Source organism: Erythrolamprus reginae, chromosome 5 (genome assembly GCF_031021105.1).
Source record: "Erythrolamprus reginae isolate rEryReg1 chromosome 5, rEryReg1.hap1, whole genome shotgun sequence".
In the NCBI taxonomy this organism is placed as follows: domain Eukaryota; kingdom Metazoa; phylum Chordata; class Lepidosauria; order Squamata; family Dipsadidae; genus Erythrolamprus; species Erythrolamprus reginae.
In genome coordinates this window covers 19075977-19091256 of record NC_091954.1, presented here as the reverse complement: position 1 = coordinate 19091256, position 15280 = coordinate 19075977, and the positions used below count along the sequence as shown (strand labels likewise).

At 42.9% G+C, this 15280-nt stretch overlaps 1 protein-coding gene across 1 annotated transcript in view; it reads right to left on the bottom strand.

The window, feature by feature from the left end:
• LOC139167579 (hexokinase-1) overlaps positions 1-15280 on the bottom strand; it is an 80184-nt gene that overhangs the window by 51055 nt on the left and 13849 nt on the right. Inside the window, exon 2 of the mRNA XM_070752189.1 lies at positions 8215-8377. Coding sequence (XP_070608290.1) covers positions 8215-8377 — 163 coding nt within the window. The remainder of the gene's footprint in view (positions 1-8214; positions 8378-15280) is intronic.

Sequence of the window (15280 nt, the reverse complement as noted above, 5' to 3'; positions counted from 1 at the left end):
CCGGACTTCCGTGTTTTTGTGATGCTGCAGGGGAATCTCAGCAGGGAAATCCCAGCAGTGCAAAAACGAGTGCTTCACTGGCAATGGAAGTCCAGAGGTGGGGTTTCGAGGACTTCGGGTTTTTTGCAATTTCACTGATGCTCCCTTTGCTAGGAAACCCCACCTCCGGACTTCCGTTGCCAGTGAAGTGCTCGGTTTTGCTGGTATTCCCTGCAGCATCGCAAAAACACAGAAGTCCGGAGCTGGGGTTTCCCATGGAGGGGAGCCTCAGGGGAATCCCAGCAGGGCACTTCAGCTGACAAAACAGGTGAATTTTGGGCTTGCACGCATTAATCGCTTTTCCATTGATTCCTATAGGAAATTGTTTTGTCTTACAAACTTTTCACCTTAGGAACCTCGTCCCGGAACCAATTAAGTTTGTAAGACAAGGTATCACTGTATGTTTATCCCAGGCATGTTTAAATTCAGTTACTGTGGATTTATCAACCATGTTTACAATTAGCCGCCCCGAGTCTGCGGAGAGGGGCGGCATAGAAATCCAATAAATTATTATTATTATTATTATTATTATTATTAATTAATTAATTGAGATAATGTTGAAACCTAAGAGAGTGTGATCTGCTGACAAAGGAAAATACATCATACTCTACAATTTTTGATTAGAAATTTTTGGTTAGAAAAATAAACAACATTTATTTGGAGAACTGTGGTGATATTTACTGTCGTATATTTATCTACCTTATGACTATGGGAGGTTCAACGGTGAGAACAAGGAAGACAAAGCAATTTTTGAATGCTATTACAGTATAGAGAGGACATAAGGAGATATTTGGAGAATTTCCTGGACTACCTGAATGTCTGATTCAATAACCCTGGGATATAAAATAACTATGACTATAGTATTCTTTGAGGAGCAACATTAGGCCTGAAACATAGAAACATAGAAGTCTGACGGCAGAAAAAGACCTCATGGTCCATCTAGTCTGCCCTTATACTATTTTCTGTATTTTATCTTAGGATGGATATATGTTTATCCCAGGCATGTTTAAATTCAGTTAGTGTGGATTTATCTACCACGTCTGCTGGAAGTTTGTTCCAAGGATCTACTACTCTTTCAGTAAAATAATATTTTCTCATGTTGCTTTTGATCTTTCCCCCAACTAACTTCAGATTGTGTCCCCTTGTTCTTGTGTTCACTTTCCTATTAAAAACACTTCCCTCCTGAACTGAACTCCTCCCGCCTGAACACATGGTTGTTGAACTATTGAGTAAAAGTGGACCTTATTTAAAATAAGACAAGATGCTTCAAATGGGGGAAATGAGTGGAAGCTCAAAAGAAATTTTGTTGATGTTCAAAAGCATTAAGGACTCAATGACAAAGGACTTCAATGAGATAAACAACTGAATGCAAAGTATAGGTGGGAAAATAGAAAATATTCTACAAGGGACGATGAATAAAGACCAAGATGCCCAGGAAAGAGAAGAGACAATGAAAAAAATGGAGAAAAATGGAACTAAACAATGGAACTAAAAGAAAAAGAACAAACGAAATATTACCAAATTTGGGAAGATTTTTACACCTGGTTAAATAAAAGAACATCTTTTCATAGTGCTGCGAGATAAAGAAATATTACAAAGAACAACTTTTAAATAATCAATGTAACTCTTGTTCTGTCTATTCAATAGAACCTAAGCCAGATACGTCTTATTACCAATTACATAATAAGAACTTAATTATAATAGTACATAACTCAAACCACTGGTCTTAACACCGCCAAGAATAAAAAAGGATGCTGTCAACAGTGCCTGCCATAGGAGGAGAGAAGAAACATATTTCTTGCTTGTCTTTCAGATTTTATGTAAATGTACTGTTTGTTGTTATTGTTTCATTGTATATATGTAAATAAAAACTATTTTTTTAAAAGAAAAAAATGGAGAAAAAGACAGAATAGATAAATGAACAAGCAAAACAGGAAGAGAAGATCATAAAGACAATAATGATTAATAAAACAAATCAGGGGAAAGTATTTTAAGAGATTTAAAAATGGAATGGGAAGATATTATTGAAAAAGAGATAGGGGGTTTGGGCAGATACTGTATTCTGGAGGCTTAGCAGCATAAGAGGATAGAGATGGCAGGAATACTTAGACAAAACAGTAAAAATGCAGAGATAGATAAAGATAAAGATCCAAGAGAGGAGTATGGGAGGTATGCAAAAAAAAATTGAAATATTAAAACAAACAAGGGATGATGGATAGAAAAGAAATGTTATTTCTTGTTTTTTCCTCCTTCTTTAATATAATGGGGGCCTGATTAAACGTTAGAATGAAAGTAGAAATAAAAATACACATATTATAAAAATAATAAACAGATGGAAGATCAGAGGTTGAAAGATGGATTTAATAGGTATGTTTAAATAATATGGTGATTGTTGTCAGGATGGGGTAAGGGGATTAGATTTTAATACAATATGTGTACTATACTAGGATTAGTAAGGGTAGCCTGATTAAATAGAATAAATTAAAGAATTAAATAGAAAGATTAGAGGTTGAAAGACAGTAGTATTATGCATGCATACTTAAACAATGTTGTAATTGGCATTAGAATGATACATTGAAGTACTGAATAATTAAATAATGTTTATCTTAATACAAATAAAGAGTATTAATACTAGTAGTATGTAAGCTTAATTAATGCAACAAATATTGATTATTGTTATTTATATCAAAATGAACGATACCCTGATGCCACACTGTTCATGCATTGATGGGTTTTTTTTAAATATAGTTTTTTATTGGTTTTTTTAAAATTTTTAACAAAAAACACAAAACAGAAAACATAAGTGTACCATCACCATACAGAAAAAAACCCTTCACCAGGGAAGAATCAATTTTTGTCCTTCATATGCTTTGTCTCTGGGTTACATTGTTCATTCTTTATAGAGTGATTGAATTTTATTTCTTACATTTGCATCGCTTACTGATGTTAATATATAATTTTTTACCTTTTCCCACCGCCTCATTGTTGCTGCTAATTTCCCTTCATTATAATTATGTAGTCTAATTTCCATAATTTCATAGTGAATGTGATCCACCATATATTTGCACCAATTGATGTTGATGTATGTATAAAAATAAAATTAAAAACACATAACAAAAACAAAAGAAAAAAACCAATCTCAACGGAGGAAAATTGTACAACACACGTCATTTCTCTGATGCCATCATAACATACTTGACATCACCGCAATTCTTCCAGATGCTAATGCATTGCATTGCACTTCTGGAGATCAAACTATGTGAAATGACACTGTCAGGGATATAAGTACTTCGCATTATGCCAAGTGCACAAATAGACTTTATCACTGTAGCCCATTGATCGTTTAAAAACAAGCCATTATCACAAAATAAGGCCTCAAAGATCAACAGTGGAACAGATGGTACCTTTTTTTTCAGCAAGTGTAAACAATTCTGAGTACAATTTAAACAAATGGGGAAGCTGTAGAGGAACAAGGATTTGTGCCACCGCATCAGCCCTTTTAAAGGATCACAAATCTGGTCATGATAAGCGACACTCTTGTTGAGACTTGCTCTAGAAGACTAATTAAGCTGTTCCTATTTTTATTATTATTATTATTATTTTATTATTATTATTTATTAGATTTGTATGCCGCCCCTCTCCGTAGACTCGGGGCGGCTCACAGCAATGATAAAAACAGTATACAATGACAAATCTAATAGTTAGAATCTAAAATAACAATAATACATTTTAAAAGTCTAAAAAACAAGAAAGCCCAATATATAAAAAACATACATACAGTCATATCATACACAAAAAAACCTACAAGCCCTGCAAATTTTGTGTTCTTTTTATCTTCTATAGCAGGGGTGTTAAACTCAAGGCCTGTGGACCTCATCTGGCCCACCAAGTGCTTAGGGCTTGTTGTGGTTAGCTCTGGCCCAGCTCCTGCCCCAAGGAATGTGGAGGTGGAGGAAACATCCACATGCCACAGGCCTGTTTTGCTCCCAATAGAATCTGCCAATGAAGTCTCCCCTCTCACCAAGGAAGTGTGAGTGACAGGAAAGAGGGGAGTTTGGCAGACAGCCCAGGAGGAGATCAATCTTCCATATCATCCCTGGATTCTGAACAAGAACTTATGACAGACCCACGCATACGTAGAGTGATGCATAGAAGAGAACAACTGAAGGATTATTACAGGAGATAAGTGGTTGGGTGGGGCTGCTGTAATTAGTGCTAAAGATAAAAAGAGCAGCGTGCTGATTTAGCCTTGTGGAAGTTTATCTGATTCATAGTTTTGTCAAGATCGTGGTTTTGCTGTTTTGCTGTTTCCCTGTTCAAGACTGTGTGTGGACTTTCTGGACTTTGGAATTGGACTCAATTTCCCAGTTATTGGGTGAGAACTTGGATTGCACTGAACCTGTGCCTTGTGTGTATCAGAACATCCCTTTGACATTTTAAAAGGGAGTTTTTCCTGCTTTTCTGTTGATAAAGACTTTTGGTTTTCCTTCTATTGTGTGGTGTGTGTCTTCCTGGATTAATTACCCTGTAATTACAGGCGGTTGGGACACGCCAGCAGAACAGGGCTGGTCTGTGGGCCTACCCTGGAAACGGTGAGGGACCAGCCTGTACTGCCTCTGCCAGCAAAAGCAGGTTCCTGAGTTCAGTTTCCGTCTGCGATGGCCTCCTGCAACCCTCTGCCAGCGAAAAGAGAGATCCGTTTTAGCTGGCAGAGGGTTGTAGTAGGCCATCACAGCCTGAAACTGAGCTTGTGAGCCTGTTTTGCTGGCAGAGCACTTGGGCTGTCACATGTGTCCCTGACCTGAGTGACATCAAGCAGGCCACGCCCACTTTGACTACACCCGTCGTAGCCCCCACCCCAGGTCAAACACAACCCTAATGCAGCCAATGAAACAGAGTTTGACACCTGTTCTACAGGTACAGTAGTTCTAAACTTACAGGCACAATTGGCATAGAATTTCTGAGCTATGCAAGATAGTTGTTAAGCCTATTTTGTTAACCTTTGGACATGATTGTTAAGTTAATCACTGTGGTTGTTAAATGAATCATGTGGTCGTTAAGTGAATCTGGCTTCCCCCATTGACTTTGTTTGTGAGAAGCTGGGTGGGAAGGTTGCAACATGATCCCAGGATGCTGCAGCTATTGTCAATACCTGCATGCTACTAAGCACCTACATTTTGATCATTTGTCCCTGAGGATGTTGCAACAGTCGTTTAGTGTGAATCATAAATCATTTTTGACATTGACTCTATGTTGTGGTTCAGCCTGAGGCTGCTCAGGGACCGGCTGTGTCTCTGCTGGCTCCATGCCCAGAGGAGGATGACAGCGAAGAGGAGGGGGCTGAACAGTCGGACAGGGAGAGGAAAGTCAGGAATGGGACAAAGGAGAACAGCATGAGAGCCCCGAGGGGGGGCTCTCCCCAGCCAGTAGCTTGGAGTCATTAGGTGATGAAGCACAAGCCGTCATTGACATGCGCAGGAGACATTCAGATCAAAGAAAGGAGCAATTAAAGAAGTATTATCAGCACTGAATTAGGAACAGCTGGGCTTGGGTGTGGTCCTCCTTAGCAGGGTTTAAAAGGCAGGCAAGCCCTTGAAGCCATGTGGAGTGTTATCAGTTGGAGTTACGGTGTCCTGCTTTGTTCTCGGCGTCTCTGTTCCTGGCTTGTGGCCCAGCAGCTTTGGAAGACTCGTGGGAGGTGTAGGTCTGCTATCTACAGCCTCGTTTTGGCAGCAAGAATTCTGTATTGCTGCATGGACTTTTGCCTTCATGAATATATCTGAAGATACAGCATTTTCCTGTTTGTAAGGACATTTTCTGTTACCTGTGTTTTTCTTGAATTTTATAAACTGCCTTTGCCTTTTACCGGTTTGTCTGGCTTCTCTTTTTGAGTTGGTATTGGCTTCTGGAGTGACCCAGACAGAACACTCTATAACTTCAAACTGTCACTAAATGAACAGTTGTTATTATTATTATTATTATTATTATTATTATTATTATTATTAATTAGATTTGTATGCTGCCCCTCCCTGGAGACTCGGAGCGGCTCACAACAGCAAAACACAGTACAAATCCAATGATTAAAAAACAGTTAAAACCCTTAATATAAAAACAGTCATACATCCCAGACAAACCATACATAAAACGAAACGGCCTGGGGGAATCAATTTCCCCATGCCTGACGGCAGAGGTGGGTTTTAAGGAGTTTGCAAAAGGCAAGGAGGGTGGGGGCAGTCCTGATCTCCGGGGGGAGTTGATTCCAGAGGGTCAGGGCTGCCACAGAGAAGGCTCTTCCCCTGGGTCCCACCAGACGACATTGTTTCATCGACGGGACCTGGAGAAGGCCGACTCTATGGGACCCAATCGGTCACTGGGATTCATGCGGCAGAAGGCGGTCCCGTCTTGTAACTTATGATTCGATAAATAACTTGTTCTATTAGACTGGGAAGTTTTTTTTATCGTACTACTAGTATTACATTTTTCTTAGAATTTTATTCGCATTAGGATCACTATGGCCAAAAGTGGAGTTATCAGATCTCACTGCATTGGAAAGAACAAAAACCAAGAAGAATCAGAATTTTATGAGGTTTGGCAAAAGGTATATATCTGGTGGGATACAAAGAAACAGAGATAATCTTATTTTTACACTATAAATATATTTGTACTTAGTAGTTATATTGTATTAGATAGTGATTATTCACAACATAAAGATAAACTCCTCCTTTCCTTTTCTACAATTTCTCCTTTTTTTCTTCATAGTTCATTTTAAGTTATAATCTTAAAATTTCTATATATTTTTAAATGTTTTAGATGTGTTTTTACTTATCATCTTACAATTAATATTTCTAAGTATTTTATAAACAATGATAGAGTTAGGGGGTTTTTTCTTCTTTTTTACTTATTACAAATATAAACATGACTTCTACTCTGAGAGGAGCAATTGTTGCTCCACTAAATGTTACCTGTAATGTATGTTTTGTTTGTCTTTGCAATTTAATAAAAAATATTTTTTTTAAAAAAGGAAAGAACAATACAGTGATCCCCCGGTTATTGCATCCCCGACCATTGCGAACAGGCTAATTTGCGATTTTTCAACCCGGAAGTCAAAACACCATCTGCGCATGCGCACCCTTTTTTTTTCTATGGGCACGCATGCGTAGATGGCGCCGGGCAGATCAGCTGCTGGGCGGCTTCCCTAGGTCTTCCCCCTCTTGGCGGGCATCAGCGAGGAGTTTCCCCACCGCCCACGCAAACTCCTCGCTGCTGCCGCTTCGCTCGGGCCGCTTCCCAGCTGAGTACTCAGCTGGGAAGCGGCCCGAGCGAACGGCTTGTCCGCAGCCTGCCTGCCCGCGCGCCCGCGGCTCGCGCGCCCTTCTCCCGCCCACGCCGTTCGCTGGGGCCGCTTCCCAGCTGAGTACTCAGCTGGGAAGCGGCCCGAGCGAACGGCTTGTCCGCAGCCTGCCTGCCCGCGCGCCCGCGGCTCGCGCGCCCTTCTCCCGCCCACGTCGTTCGCTGGGGCCGCTTCCCAGCTGAGTACTCAGCTGGGAAGCGGCCCGAGCGAACGGCTTGTCCGCAGCCTGCCTGCCCGCGCGCCCGCGGCTTGCACGCCCTTCTCCCGCCCACGTCGTTCGCTGGGGCCGCTTCCCAGCTGAGTACTCAGCTGGGAAGCGGCCCGAGCGAACGGCTTGTCCGCAGCCTGCCTGCCTGCGCGCCCGCGGCTCGCCCGCCCTTCTCCCGCCCCCAGCTGAGTACTCAGCTGGGAAGCGGCCCGAGCGAACGGCTTGTCCGCAGCCTGCCTGCCCGCGCGCCCGCGGCTCGCCCACCCTTCTCCCGCCCACGCTGTTCGCTGGGGCCGCTTCCCAGCTGAGAATTCGCTTCAGGACTCAGCTGGGAAGCGGCGCAAGCGAGCGGGGTGGGCGGGCGAAGGGCGGGCGAGCGGCAGCGAGGAGTTTGCGTGGGCGGCTCCTTGCTAGCGCTGCGGAAGTAAAAACACCATCTGCGCATGCGCAGATGGTGTTTTTACTTCCGCAGCGCTACTTCGCGAAAACCCGCTCGTTGCGGGGGGTCCTGGAACGGAACCCCCGCAATGATCGGGGGATCACTGTACTGGATTTGATGATGAAACCATTTCCATTAACAATTTTAGCAACACATCACAAGAGTAATAACCCTTACCTGAGCCATCGGGAATAGATCTTACAAAAGTAGGCAGCATCTTTACACTGGCCGTTGGGTTAAAATCCCTAGAGAGGCCATTCTTCATTTCGCTCCTGAAGCGGCCCATGATATCCAGCAAAGTCTCATCCGACAGCCGCATGGCATAAAGATATTTATCAATCTATATATATAGGAGGCAGAGAGAAAGACAGAAGATTCAAACCTTGTGTGATTTTGTTTCTGAACATACTTGCTTAATCTTTTATTTATTCATTCATTCATTCATTCATTCAATTTTTATGCCGCCCTTCTCCTTAGACTCAGGGCGGCTTACAACATGTTAGCAATAGCACTTTTTTAACAGAGCCAGCCTATTGCCCCCACAATCCGGGTCCTCATTTTACCCACCTCGGAAGGATGGAAGGCTGAGTCAACCTTGAGCCGGTGATGAGATTTGAACCGCTGACCTTCAGATCTACAAGTCAGCTTCAGTGGCCTGCAGTGCAGCACTCTACCTGCTGCGCCACCCCGGCTCATTTTAAAAATGCTTTAAGCATGGCATGCTGCAGACAAAATGCTTGGGGCAGGTAATTTGAATTTCCAATTCCATCAATGAAACACATGCCCCACCGCAAGAAAATAAACCCAATATATAAACAAGACCACATTTTTTTTTAGCTTTTGAGGTCAGGAAATTCCTGAGCTCAGAAGCAGCAGCTCAAAATTATTCTGCTTGTAATGTAGATCTATCCTAATGATAAGAGAATGACAAAAGGGTGAGGTTCTCAACTGAACATTTAACAAAAGAAGGTATTTCGTATTGATTCTAAGAAGTTCAGATTTTACTACCGCGTTTCCCCGAAAATAAGACACTGTCTTATATTAATTTTTGCTCCAAAAGTTGTGCTACGTCTTGTTTTCGGGGGGTGCCTTATATTTCTGAAATAAGACAAATTCACAGGCAGAAAAGCTGGCACCCCAAAGAAAGTGTACCGTACGGTATACTGATTACGGTACAGTACCTGTCAATATGGCACCCACACACACAAACGACGGCACTTATATGGTACAACAGTATACTCCCGCTATTGCAGCTTCTGGCCACCAGAAGAACTACAGTCTACGCACTGTAGTGGACACTGTAATGGCGGTGAGACAGTGGACGGTACAAAGCGATGGAAGGGACCAGCAGGGGATGCCACATTATTACGGTACCGCTATGAACAGCTTTGAATGGTACCGTATGTTTTTCCACCGTACCGTATGTAAACTTGACTACGCCTTATTTTCGGGGGGTGCCTTATATTAGCAAATTCTGCAAAACCTCTGACATGCCTTACTTTCGGGGTACGTCTTATTTTCGGGGAAACAGGGTATCAACAGCACCTTAAACTGTGTCCACAAAACAAGAAGTAGGCAAAAGACACACATGACCAGCAGTTTAACCCCCTACCAGAAGACAAAATTGAACACAATGATCTATCTCAGGGGTAGGCAAAGATGGCTCTTCTATGACATGTGGACTTCAACTCCCAGAATTCCTGAGGCAGCATGATTGGCTCAGGAGTTCTGGGAGTTGAAGTCCACATGTCATAGCTGAACCTTCCTTACAGGTATTTTACACAGTAAAGCCAGACCAGGGGGACATTAAAATCCAGTCCAGTTCCAAGCCAGGAGAAAATCACTAGGAATAAAATGGAGGCTGGCTACAAGGAATGGACAGCAGCATGTTTCTGGGGTGGTTGACAAAATGGCTGAGTGAGTGGGCGGATATTTATAGGGTTCTAGGGCTTTCTGAGGGAGTTGGGAAATGTAGTGAGCCTTGTGTCTTTTGCTATTCTAATGGTGGTGGGTACACCCTATTATGTCCTAAAGGTCATGGCCTGTCCTTAGAATTTGGGTGGGGGGATGTAAATTCTTAATCCCATCATCTCCAGACATCTTCTTTCTAGCAAGGGTGTGCTGACTTCCTACACCAGTGACCAAATTCAATTTTACAGCCTTTTTACAATGGTCATGAATCAAATCACCCCAGTTGTAAAATGAATAGCTGATAAGCAAATCCATTTTTTCCAAATGGGCATTTTTAATTGGAAACCAGCAAAAAAACCATAGGAAACTGGCAATAAAAATAGAAATCATTGTGATTGTGGGAGGCTACAATCCATCATAAATGTGAACTGCTTGTCCAGCATCTGAAATGAGACAAGAGTTGTAACTCCAAGAATAGGTTGGAAGTAACTTTTTAAAGTCTGTCATAAGTTTGTATGGTCGTAAGCTAGGACTAACTTTCCAGATACAGACATCACCATATCTCTGCATTCTTGTTGGAAATGTTAACCTTTCCCATAACAAATACAGTGCTACCTTGTCTTACGAACTTAATTGGTTCCAGGACGAGGTTCGTAAGGTGAAAAGTTCGTAAGACAAAACAATGTTTCCCATAGGAATCAATGGAAAAGCGATTAATGCGTGCAAGCCCAAAATTCACCCCTTTTGCCAGCCGAAGCGCCCATTTTCGTGCTGCTGGGATTCCCCTGCAGCATTGCAAAATCCGGAGGTGGGGTTTCCCATGGAGGGGAGCCTCAGGGGAATCCCACCAGCGTGAAAGCGGGCGCTTCAGCTGGCAATGGAAGTCCGGAGGCGGGGCATCCCAGCGGCGGCAGGTTCATAAGGTGAAAATAGTTCGGAAGAAGAGGCAAAAAAATCTTAAACCCTGGGTTCGTATCTCGAAAAGTTCGTATGACGAGGGGTTCGTAAGACGAGGTATCACTGTATGTAAGGAACAGGTGTTTCCTGGGCAATGGACAAGTGTGAAAATATCATCTCCTACATTTATGCATAGAGCTATCACCTGGTTCATAGACAGATTTGGAATTATAAATCACATGATGAGAAGCAGTTTCCCCTAATGATTTATACTTAATTCCTCACAAGCATTTTGGACTTCAACTCACATCAATCTCAAGTGGCAAGACAGATGACAAGGTTGGGCAGACTACAAGATGACCGAAAATATCTGGAGGAAACCAAACAGCACATCTCTCATGGATACTATTAAGCAGGTTAAAAGTAATAAAATGTAACATCCTGTGTAATCCAACAGGTAGAAATGAAGAAAGCCCCCATTAATGCTATCCGCTATTAATACGATAATTCTCTGAAACCCAATAATTCTAGATTCCATTTGAGTTTTGACAAAGCATATTAATGATCAAGTCTTCCTTAACTTTTAAAATCTATCGCAGGGTGTCAAACTCAAGGCTCTGGGGGTGTTTAGATTCAGCCCATGGAGTGTTTCGATCTGTCCCATAAGGCTGCCCTGAAAATAACAAAGGCCTGGCCCATGGCGCTTCTGCCAGTGAAAACATGGCCCTCCCAAGCTCCATTTTCAGTTGGGATGGCCGCCTGCAACCCTCTGCCAGCAAAAACGGAGCTTGGGAGGGCCATGTTTTCACTGGCAGAAGCGCCATGGGCCAGGCCTTTGCTATTTTCAGGGCAGCCTTATGGGACAGATCGAATCTAAACACCCCCAGAGCCTTGAGTTTGACACCTTGCGATAGATTTTAAAAGTTAAGGAAGCCTGTTTTCTCTGGCAGAGTGCTCCAGTCACAGGCTGGAGTGGTATCAAACTAGCCATGCCCATCATAGTTCCCTCTAAGCTGAGCAGTGAGCAATCGCTCACTTAAAAATCATCATCAACTCAGAGTTTTCCAAACCTGCCCAGAAGCTGAGAGGGAAAGAGTGAGAGAGAAGGAGAGAGAGAGGAAGAGAGGAAGAGAGAGAAACAGATAGAAAAAAGAGAGGAAGGAAAAGAGAAAGAAAAAGAATGGGAGTAAGGAAGAGAGGAAGAAAATCAAAATCTAGTTTGAAACTAGCTCAACTATTTTAAGTGGCATTTTGATATTGATAGAGTTGCCCTATTATGAGCTCACTATTATAGACACACAGTACAGTATTTTATTTTGAAATTCTCTGAGGCAAAACAGGGTGGGTTTTTTATTTATTTGTTGTTTGTTTGTTTATTTATTTATTTATCTATTTATCTATTTATTATTTCTGTGCCGCCCAGTCCTGAAGGGACTGCCGCTCAGACCCTATACTTTTCCGCCCACCTCCCCCAAAAAATTAGAGGGAACACTGATGCCCATCCCGGCCACACTCACCCCATCTCCCAAGGCCAAACGCAACCCTGATACGGCATTCAATGAAATCGAGTTTGACATCCCTGAGCTATCTAATGGCTTCAGCCGACACTTAGCAGCATTTTTTAAAACTTTCTTCTTCTATGCATGAGTATCCATGATCCAGAGGAACAAAATTGCTTCTGATGTCGCATCTCCCAAAGAACAAATGAACCAGTCTCCTTAAGTGTTTGTCTACTAGACATAGGTAAAACCTACTAACTCTAACCGATATTTCAAACAATAAAAATCCACACCGGGATGGAAATAGGTTCATATGAAAGAACTTTATTCCCCCGCTACTAACTTTCTACAAACAATATCATGTTTTAGAAATTTGATGCCATGTGTTGTTCAGTCCCACATTCCCACTGAACAATTTGCTTTTAAAATGTGCCATGTTTTTATTTAAGCATTTACTTTGTAGTACTTTCTCCCATAGATTCCAGATGCTTAAGTAGTCTGCCATCAGACTATCAAATCACATACAGACCCACTTAGTTTAAGCAGATCCTCTCTTCAGGCCCATGAAACACATAGCAAACAGCAAATCAATAGAAACAGAACTAAAAGCAAGAGTTATATACGTCCTTTGAAAATGTAAATGAGTTGAAAACGGAAACCTGGTGGAGAAGAAATTGAGAACTCCCTCACAGAGAAGCCCAGCTACCTTTAAATACAGGGAAGAAATCTCTAAAATGTATCCCAGCAAGAAATTAACTCTTCAGAAACTGAAGCTGTAATTTGCAATAATTACTATTATTCCTCCCCCAAAAAAGGATCAGGAGTCTGAGTATCTATTCCAGTGATGGCGAACCTATGGCGCAGGTGCCATAGATGGCACGCAGAGCCAAATTTGCTAGCACGTGAGCCGTTGCCCTAGCTCAGCTCCAACATGCATCTGTTTGCCAGCCAAGTGATTTTTGGCTCACACAGAGGCTCTGGGAGGGCATTTTTGGCTTCCGAAGAGCCACGGGGAGATTGGAGAAGGCACTTTTACCCTCCCCCGGCTCCAGGGAAGCCCACCAGAAGTTGTGAAACAGGCCATTTCCGGCCTCCAGAGGGCCTCCGGAGAGCGAGATAAGCTGTTTTCGCCCTCCCCAGACACTGAATTATGGGTGTGGGCATTCACGCATGCGCAATACCATGTGCCCACGCTCTTTCGCCACCCATGGGAAAAAAGGTTCGCCATCACTGATCTGTCCTAAATCTGGGCTGTGCTATAAGAATTTGGAGGGAGCAGTAGGAGAGCAAAGTCAGAAATACTTTTTTTCCATGCTTGCTCAACTAGTTTATGGTATGCTTCCCTACAATCTCAACAGAATCCTTTCCCTAAAAAAATTCAATGCTGAGATAGAAAAGTCACACAATTAGGTAAGAAAAACCAAAGATATACATATAAACTGGGCAAAACCACACTCAATTGCAGTGACTACGAGAGGGATCTTGGAGTCTTAGTAGACAACCACCTAAACATGAGTCAGCAGTGTGCAGCCGAAAAAAACCGATGCAATCCTAAATTGCATTAATACAGGGATTCAATCTAGGACTAGGGAGGTACTATTACCACTCTATAAAGCCTTAGTTAAACCACAACTGGAGTATTGCATCCAGTTTTGGTCCCCACACTACAAACAAGACAGTGAAACTCTAGAGCAAGGGTCTCCAAACTTGGCAACTTTAAGACTTGTGGACTTCAACTCCCAGAATTCTCTAGCCAGCAAAGCTGGCTGGAGAATTCTGGGAGTTGAAGTTCACAAGTCTTAAAGTTGCCAAGTTTGGGGACCCTTGCTCTAGAGGAAGTGCAGAGAAGAGCCACCAGGATGAATAGAGGACTAGAGACTTAAAATATACAAAGAGCAATTGGAGGAACTGGGCATGGCCAGTCTGGTGAAGAAAAGGACCGGGGAGACATGATAACAGTCTTCCAATACTTGAGGGGCTACCACAGAGAGGAGGGGGTCAGGCTGTTTCCCAAAGCACCAGAAGGCCAGACAAGGAATAATGGATGGAAACTGACCAAAGAGAGATTCAACCTGGAAATAAGGAGGAACTTTCCGACAGTGAGAGCAATCAACCAGTGGAACAGCTTGCCTGCGGAGATTGTGAGAGCTCCAACACTTGTGACTTTTAAGAAGATATTGGACTGCCATTTGTCTGAAATGATGTAGGGCAGTGATGGCAACCCTTTTTTTCCTCGTGTGCTGAAAGAGCGTGCGGGCACACTATTGTGCATGCGCGAGTACCCACACCCATAATTCAATGCCTGGGGAGAGCAAAAACAGCTTCAACCACCCCCCAGAGGCCTTGTGGAGGCTGGAAAAAGCCTGTTTCTCAACTTCTGGTGGGTCCAGTAGGCTCATGTTTTCGCAGGTTCCAAAGGCTTCCTTGGAGCCAGGGGTGGGTAAAAACGCCCTCCTCCATCCGCCTGGAGGCTCTCTGGAAGCCAAAAACACCCTCCCAGAGCCAAAAATCAGCTGGCCAGCACACACATGCACGTTGGAGCTGAGCTAAGGCAACGGCTTGCATGCCAGAAAATATGGCTCCGCGTGCCACTTGTGGCACCCGTGTAATAGGTTCGTCACCACTAATGTAGGATCTGCTTGAGCAGGGGTTGGACTAGATGACGTACCAGGTCCCTTCCAACTCTAGTAATCTAAATCTAAATCCTATTTATATCAAGCTAATATAAATTCCCTTGAGGGTTGGGGAATTCTGGAAGTTGAAGTCCACCATCTGAAAGTGGCCACAGCTGAGAAACACTGGGCTAAGCAAGGTAGTTGCTTTGAAGGCATTATCAAAATCATTTTCATTGCAAAGCATGTAGAGATCAAGATGCACAGGCCCGCTAAGGGAACTGCACTTTAGCAGGCTGACCTGCCGTCAGAGAAAAGATTGCG